The following is a 9,046-nucleotide window of genomic DNA, read 5'->3' as shown; positions in this document are numbered from 1 at the left end:
GATCATACGTGTTGTTCGTGATTTTTGTTTACCAACAAAGCGATCGCGGCTCTCCTTCTGCAAATACAAACTATATGGCGTATAGTATTCGCTCTCCGATCAGCTGCTCTGACGTTTGCGCACTGACACACTTTCCCGCCTCCGAGCCCGCTCCCCCCTGCCGCCACCCACCCAATTGTAGTCGTATCTGCTAGATACTTTTCTATCGCCAGACCAAGTGGCTCTTCGCTGCCAACTGGCCACGGGTCGCCCGAGTGACTAAGCTTCGGCGGGAAGGGGGTGATGGAAAAAAATGAGTACACGTCAACAAATCATGGGACTTTTGAAATTTGAACTCAAAACAAACTACAGTTACGCCATTGACTATTAGTAAATATAATATAATATAAATAAATATAACTTTTTTTCGATTCAATTGCGTGTTGGTTAAATACATTTTACTAACAAGTTATAAAATATGTCATGTAAAAATATATGTTAAGCCAAAATATGAATTTTTAGATCATTTTTGGCCATAACTTGGCTAAAAATAATCGCACTGTGCAGAAATCATATTTTTTATAAAGCTAATAGCACAAATTAACAATCTGTATCATTACTTTGTTCATTTTGGAAAAAAAATTTTTTTCAATTTTTTCATTTTTTGACAGGGGTTACATCATCAAAAAATGCAAAAAATTTAAAAATTTAAAAATGTTCATTTTCAAATAAAAATCAATTGGGAGTGTTTCTGTAAGCTTAAAAAAGTATTACATTCCATATTTGAACAATTTTTTGATTGTTTTTTGAGAAAAATACTCATAACTGAAGGTAAAAAAGCACAACAAAGGAAATTTTTTGAAAATAGAAATTAAATTGTTTTGCAATAATCCCTTGACCCATAGACTTGTCTAATCAAGCGCGTAATAAAATTGCGTAGATAAGTTTACATTCTATGACTAAGATTTTGATAAGAATTGATGACTATTGTGTACTTAAAATTTTCTATATTTACTAAGAACACCTATTTCTTCAAGTGCATGGGTGTGGGATACTCGCTGTGGCAGAGTAGTTGGCAGCTGGCAGCTCCAAAGTTCACGCAGAAATACAGTTTCTCTGCTTAATAATTTCAAATGTTTAATGCCGAGTCACGGCTGAAGCAAAAGGCAGCCAAGCAATAAGTTGTCGGACATTGGGAACGCATAAAAATGTTAATGAACGGCTGAGAACTATTTGCAAACTGTCATTCCCAGGCAAAGGCAGAACACCCGAGGCATTCAAATAGGTTCAGACTCGATTTCGTTGCCAGTTTGCCAATCATCGCATTATGCAATTCGAAATCAATTTGAAAAGCAATCATCAAGTGTCGGCTACTGCTTACTGCTTGGATATAAAGAGCTATAAACGCTATATGAGCTCATTTAAAATAATCATTAAAACTCGGCTACTGCTTGTGCAGATTTAAAATGTGCAGTATTCCATAGACAAAGCAGACTCTGGTGTTGTATTTGAATTAATAATATTAATTTGAAAATATTCAGAAGTTAAAACGCATTTATTTTTACAATAAACTACTGTTTATTTATTTTGTACAAAATTTAATTTTTTTCATTTATATTGCATTGTGAATTTTTATTGAGTTTTTTATAATTATTTCAGAGCGCAGGTGCACACCCAAAAATTGATTCCCGTTCGCCACCCATTAAATAATTCTGTTTCGTTTTAGATAATGGGCAATAACACACAAGTGCATGTACTGATACATATTTCTGGCAAAAGCACAACCTCTCGGCCAGGTTCAAGGTTGCTTAGCCATTAGAGCAGCATTTTGTTGTGGCTTTCTATATATTTTTAGAAATTTTATCATGCAACAGCTGACGGCGACAAGGTGTAGCTTTCGTACTGGGAGGACTGCAACTACAAAAGTCGCCGAGCGACACACAGGTGCCAAAAAGCAGCAAAAAGATCGCCGGATATAGCGAGGTGTATATACTCGTGTATATATGGGTGAAAATTTATGTATGTTTATGGCCACTAGACCCACACAAAATCTTGTGATCTCTCCCCATTCCATGCCATTGGCCAACCCAAAGTTTTTATAATTAATCTTGGTCTGCACGCGTTTGGTTTATGCTCGAAAAAAATAGTATGGAAATTGGTAAAACAAACAAAATTCCCCCATCTTCTGTGTGGAGGTAAACAATATTGGCGTCATCGGTGGGACGCCAAGGAAATAGAAAACAACATAGAAAACTATTTGCGCGCGGCAGCACTTTAAATTCAAATAAACAAAGTTCAGATAGAGATGGTGCTTTATCTAATCTGGGGTAATGTTTATGCCAGCTATGTATGTGGCTGCCACACATCTTCTGTCCCAAAATGATTACAATTACAAGAAACGTCGACGTTTTCATGCAAACAAGCAGCAAACTGGAAAAGCGGCCAGCATCAAAGGCAGTGATGTGAACCATGGCCCATCCCAAGTGAACTCGCCTGTTCCGAGCACTTCTTTCTGGGTTATTGCGCACAAGCTTCGCTGCAAATAACCCCCTTTTTTTTGTCATAAGACCCCCCTCTATAGAGTAGAGCTTGCAGATACTACGCCGTTCGGGGACATCACATCCATAATGCGAAGTCAAATGACGTACGCCAACGCATCGACAGCAGCTAAATGCGACATCAAGTGAAGCAACTTTTCAGTCGCTTTATGTTTTCATTTGGATGGACAAACATTTGAGAATATGGAAATGGAGACGCACATGCTAGCTGCCATGCATGTGAATGCGTTTTTCAGCTGCAGTAAGTGGAATTTTGGGTGCATTGTAATGGATACCATATGCGGTGGCGCAGTCTGCTCATGTGCTATTAGATAGTTTTATGATGTGCTGCGGTTACTTGAATGATAGGTTCCGTCAAGCATTCCCTTGTATACTTCATCAGATCGTTACCATCTTTATTATCTATTTTCTACAAAATTAATCCCATTGCTTTATCATCAAGCTAAATAACAAGTATATTTCTTTTATATCTACAAAGCCCAGCAAAGCTCCTCAACAAATGACGCAAGCGATTCTTTGATGTCACAGCGACGCCAACACACTCACACCCCCTTCAAAAGAGAGACACCTGCGAGGCTCCACTGTACCAAAGGCAAAGAATTGAGGTTCATTGTGTGGCGGCTGCTTATCAAACGATCGATGATAAATGTGGGATTGCAGGTTCTCTGCCTGCACATATATAATTTCAAGTTCGCGCAACTCGCTGCACTTTGGCTGTACATATTAATGGCATTTAGTTGAGCTTTTTAATATATTTATACATATATAATTGGATGTTTTATAACGCGTAATTTCAATTAGTACGTGAGACGCAGTTGTGAGCATTTCATGCGACTCTTCTTAGGCAAATCTGCTGGGCACGGCGCACATTTTTTATCACTTTGTTTATCAATAGAAGTCCAGGTCCAGCTGTCGTATTGGGAATTGTGGGTCAGCGCCGTCTATGGCCCTTGAACATACTTATATATTTATATACACTAAACAATCAATCAATCTAATATTCCGCTAGTAAATCGATTTACGCGCCCTTCTGGCGCATTACATCAGGCGCTTAACTGGTGACTCGGAAATGAGTCTAGTCATTATGATGACTGTAAGTGAAATATACGACTTAAGGTCGCAATGAAATAATATAGCTTCTAGCACGTGTTCAGTTATAATAAGAAAGTGCTGCACAGGCATAAACTTAATATGAAAATTGTATTTATTAATAGGCTAGAAAGAATATGGTCTTTAATTATACTCAAAATAGATAGTAAACATCTTTCTAATTGGTGCAGTATATTAGAGTTGATGACTTCGCCTTATAGGCACTTTATGCAGATTGATAACCCTTAGCAGTACTTCCTTAGCTCATAATCAAATGGATATTTAACACCATAACTTTTCACAGCGTCGGCCGTAAATATAGCACTCAAATTGCCGCAATTGCGTTTGATCGACGCCAATTAAAAGGGAGATTTATGGGCGAATGTAAATCGACCGCCCCCGCCCCCTTGCAGACAACCACCCACTGGGCCTGAAATAGTTTTCCGACCGCAGTTTATTACTGTAACTGGTACTGCCACTGGCTTTTCCCCTACTTTCGCTGCAGGACTTTTCCCGAGCGCAAGAACCTCGCTCTCTTGCTGCTCCTTGCTCTCAGTCCTATTTTGTTTACAAACAATTTTGTTTGACCTGCGCAGTCGGAGGGCATTTTCCCCGATGATACATAGCAACCTTCGCGATAGGGCAAACACATTCAATGTTTTGGTTCTCTCTCTTGCTGCAACTATGTGTATATATAGGGAATACCCACCGTCCTATATATACATATATATTTGTATACAAAGTAACGACTTCCGCATTTGGGGAAATGTAGGCCCAGAGAAACTTTTTCGCAGCCTCCCGTTCCGCAGCCGTTTTTTGGGGGTCACCTTTGCTATTTTTGGGTTTGCAGAGGGTGCCCAGTGAAGAAGCCGCCTTCCACTTGTTTTTCCCCCCGTGTGGAAATGGTTAAGCTGCAAATCGATGAAAGGCCCATAGCTGCAAATCAGCGCCAGTGGAAAATGAACACGTCAGCAACCCCCAAATGGAAAACGGGAAAGGGATTTTGGGTGGAACTGCGCAGTGTGCAGTATTACTGGGCCTACCACCTGGAATCACCCCGTACACCACCCCGAATCTTCTGGCCCACAGTAACCACAGCTGCAGCTGCGTTTATTTTTGAGAATTATGACATAATTTTTGACATTTAGATGCGCATGCAAAATCTTACATAACTCGAAAATACTACACAACTTGAACTTGACTCTGCTCTTTGTTTCGACTAGGTTTTTTCTTTGTTTATGTCCTGAGTAAACAGGTTTTGGCTCACACCTACGGCAGTTTCACTTTCTTTACGGCCATAAATCAGGACCTGCGAGTAACCGAAAAACAGTAACCCAAAACCGAGACTGGAACATCAAGTGTTCATTGTTTGGACTTTTGTTTGGTTATCTTTCGGATGCACATGGCTCAGTACAGTTGCGGCAAGTCGGCTGACTAACTTTCTAATTATAGTCGTTCATTATCGGCTCTGCAGGGAGGGAGGGTAATGTAGGGTAGGGTAGGGTAGGGTCCGTCCGCAATGCGTGCCATTTTGGGATTAGCCATCAGCCAGCTGCCTTCCCTGGCTACCTGATAGCTGGGCACTGGGTTTTTGTATCTGAACTGAACATCCAATGGGCTGAGTTGGGCAGAACCCCTGGGACTGCGGCGAACTGCCGCGTCAGTGCCTCTACTCTAATTAAACCCGCTAATGCCGTCTAACGATGACTTAATTGCCTTCATTCCCTACTCATTCGCTACTCTGGCGAGTGAAAAGCGCCTTAAAGGCGGTCAGCGCCTTAAAAGGCCAAGACTAGTTCCAAAATAGCTTACTAAGGAATTGGCACTGCTACAGGGAGAGAAATAATCAGCGAATTGGGTCGATACTTTCCCTAGCAGCTAAGTAGTGTTGACTCCAAAGTAAATAACTTTTTAATAATTATAGAAATTTTGACGGCGTCTCTGATACTTCAGTTGATAGAGATATCACTCTTTTTTTCTGCCTGTGCATCAGTTGGACTTTCTGTGACTACGGTTACCCTTTTGGCCAATTAAGGCGACCAGATTTGTTGGCCACGATCGAATCGAGCCAGCCAACTGACTTTATCTGCCAGATACACATTTGGCTGAGTTCGCGTAGCTGCAGCATCATCAGCTGTTCGCTGTTTATGTTGTTGTCTGTGGCGTTTGTGTTTTTTAATTTTTCTTTCATTGCCACAGACACACAACTGGCCAGACTTGATTTATCATCCGGGACGGTTCTTCCCATTCGTTTTTGGACCCCTAATCCCTACCCCTCCGTTTGGCTCCAGCACCTTCGGTTCTTTTAGCTCTTCAGCTCGAAAAATGGACAATGGACAATGGCAACTGCAAGACCTGTTCTGCACATTTGCCGCATGATTCACTTGGGTTTTTGGGCCTGCTTTTGTGGTTGTGGAGTGGCAAGGTTTCTCCTCAAACTGCTCCCTATTTTCGTTTGCTTTTCAGATGCATCTCAAAGTCTGAGCAAATGTTGGCAGGCATCCAGGCGATTTTTGTGGCCAACACATTTGAGGAAATAATTGCAAGGCTAATTAAGATGTTAATCAGCGAAACATTCATTGCACTTGCCATCGCCAGTTGACACTCCATGAACACACAATGATTGCACAAAAAAAATATAACTCGATCGTGGGGCAAAGTGCAGTAGCTATATACATAAGCCCGAACACAGAGAGAAAAGTTTCTAAAATGGAAATGACAAATGCTGAACGTTTTATATTAAGAATATAGTAAACAAAGTTTACACAAATTCTATATTCCATGTTGACATGGTTACCATTTGAATTAGTTTATTGCAATGCAGAATTTGGGCCAATTTTTTTTTCAGTGCACTCAGCTGGGAAATGCCAGAGATCTAAGATGTGGCACGGCTCTGATAACGATCGCTACAAATGCTGAAAACGTGATGCAAGTCAAATTTATGGCTATTAGATGCCCAGAATGGAAATCCCCTTAACAAGGAACTCGGCCGATTTGCAACCAAATACAATTGGGGGAAAATTGTGTGCATGTGTGTGTGTGTGTGTGAGTGCATGTGAAGAAGGAAAACTGTAGGCCTGACCGAAAGCCAAGGAAAACGCACACAGCCGCAAAAGTGTGAACTCTTTGGATGCGAAGGTGCAATCAGAATTTTTTCCTGCTTTTTCGTATGTATCGCTTGGCTGCACTTGAGATGTGTGTACATGTAAATCGGCTTGCAGCTGAACTTTTAAGAAACATATCTGAGCATGTGTTGGTGCGAATGCGAGTGTGAGTGTGAATGTCCTTTCCTTGGAGAAGGACTTCCGCTTAAGGTTTTTTTTCCTGCTATTTTGGGGGTTAAAACTGCACTTACTTGCTGCCCGGAGTTTATTGATCGATCGATGTCGGAATCTCCCCGTATTCTCTGCAATATTTTGCACCAGCAAGGCTTTTTGCACAGTTTTCGAAATGTTTTTTAATTGCCGTGCTTATGGGTTTTTTGTGCTGATTACTTCCGTTTTTTGCTTAACTGAGGGGGTGAGAAGTGCGGAGAAGAGCAGCGCTACAGGAACTCCGTGACGTATGCTAGCAACAACGACTGACGAGCGAATGATGGCAGAAGGTCTACAAACTGGCCAGCAAAGCTGGTTGCCCCCTATGTGTGTGTGCCTCCATTGTGCGCTGGTGTTGGTGCGCTGCCCGTGTATTGGTGGCTCTACAGCTGAGCTCGACACACTTACCCTGTTTCTGCCTCTCCGCATCACTTTCCGCTGCTGCGCATGTGCAAGAGAGCCACTAAGGATACTCTATCCAAATCAAAAGTAACCCAGCTATGTCACTGAACGTGAGTGTATGTAAGTGTATTCGTAGACTTGAAACATCCTAGCTGATTAGCCATAACAGTTGTATGTGTTAAAAATTTGTTTAAAGAAATAAATTCTTCTAAGCTAAATTTGAATAAGACATTAATATAAATCTTAAAGGAATTGCCTTATCTATGATCGTAAAGTATTGAAATTTCTACAGGAAGAGTTCATTGCATATGCATTTAATTTAAAGCCCAATTAATTTTCATAAAATTCCGATTTTGTAGTAGAATAGAGCATTTCCTGGCCACTATAATTTCTCACTTGATTCTTTTTCGTATTTGGCAAGCCTCTCATTTTCTCTTCAGCAGCTGATTTTGTTTGTATACAAAAGTCATATTGCATTCTGAGAGCAGAGAGAAAATGGTAGAGGAGAGGGAATAAATGGTAAGTAAAAGAGGAAGAGGAAAAAGCCACATAAGCCTAATTAGTTGTTTTTAGACAAGTAATAGTTTATATGCATTAAAGAAAAAAATTAATTAATGTGATATTTTTTACACATAAGTAGTTTTTACATATAAATTAATACACACATTTAACAAAATTGCTTTTACTTTCCATACCATCTAAACTTAAGCTATATTTAAAGAAACTATTTTAAAAATTCTAGTGTAAATCGAAAATTTCAAAACTTGGCGGCTAAATTACTGAAATTAAGCCCTGGTCGATTACTTTATTTGAGCTATCGATAAGATCGAGTCGAAAAAGATCGAAGGAATATCGGTCTTCGTTCCAGCTCTAACAAGAACACACGTGTTTACGTTTTTAGCAAATTCAACGCAATTTCTTTTATTCTTCGACTTTTTCGGGAATTACTTGATATCCGACAACCAAAATGGGCAGAAACAATCGGTCCAGAAAACGCCGCGATGAAATGAATAAGATAAAGAAAGCGCGTTACGAAGCCAAGGAGTTAATTCGACTGAAGAAAACTCTGGGACTCCTAGATGCCGATGGAAATGAGATCATGAAGGATATCAGCGATGTGGTCGAAATCAAGACCTCCAAGGAGCTGAAAAGGGTAAGTACCTAGCTACAAATATACGTATTTGCCTTATCTGGATATACATATGGATATTGTACCAAAAACCGGCTTTACTTAGTTCGATGCTAACCTGTTTGAATCCTTATTAAAAAAAAAAAATTTTGATCCAAAATCAGGAGGCCAAATCCAAGGAGGAGCAAGAACTGATCTACGAGCACCAGGAGAGTCTGGAGAAGGGCGAGAAAGTCAAGGTGACCAACGAAAAGACGGGCGTGGATCACATTTTCAACAGCAAAACCCTCAAGGATCAGTACGGCAATTATCCTGCGTGGTTCAAGAAGAAGAAGACCGCCAAGCGTCTAAGGAAGAAGCAGCACTCGCAGAAAAAGAACTTCAAACAGGCCTGGACCACGGTTAATGTTCCCCTTTAAATCCGGGACTGGGTTACCCATTTGGTATCTTATCGTAGTTTATAAGTCCTCGCTTAGTTTAGGAGATTTTGTAGGCTTTTTCTACAAAGATGTTATAGCTAAGAGTTTATATTGCATATTAAAGCCCAAGTTCTCAAAAACCCAGTTATAGTCTTA

At 40.3% G+C, this 9,046-nt stretch overlaps 1 protein-coding gene across 1 annotated transcript; it reads left to right on the top strand.

The window, feature by feature from the left end:
• Positions 1–8,204: 8,204 nt before the first annotated feature.
• On the top strand, positions 8,205–9,034 carry LOC120449224 (protein LLP homolog). Its single transcript, XM_039631596.2, has 2 exons — positions 8,205–8,495; positions 8,636–9,034. Exons 1-2 carry the CDS (start codon positions 8,310–8,312, stop codon positions 8,888–8,890), a joined length of 441 nt encoding a protein of 146 aa, XP_039487530.1. The 5' UTR covers positions 8,205–8,309; the 3' UTR covers positions 8,891–9,034.
• The last annotated feature ends 12 nt before the right edge of the window (positions 9,035–9,046 follow it).

The sequence above is a fragment of the Drosophila santomea genome, chromosome 3L, assembly GCF_016746245.2.
Source record: "Drosophila santomea strain STO CAGO 1482 chromosome 3L, Prin_Dsan_1.1, whole genome shotgun sequence".
Taxonomy (NCBI): domain Eukaryota; kingdom Metazoa; phylum Arthropoda; class Insecta; order Diptera; family Drosophilidae; genus Drosophila; species Drosophila santomea.
The sequence above is the reverse complement of the archived record's forward strand: the minus strand, read 5'-3'. Positions and strand labels throughout refer to the sequence as shown.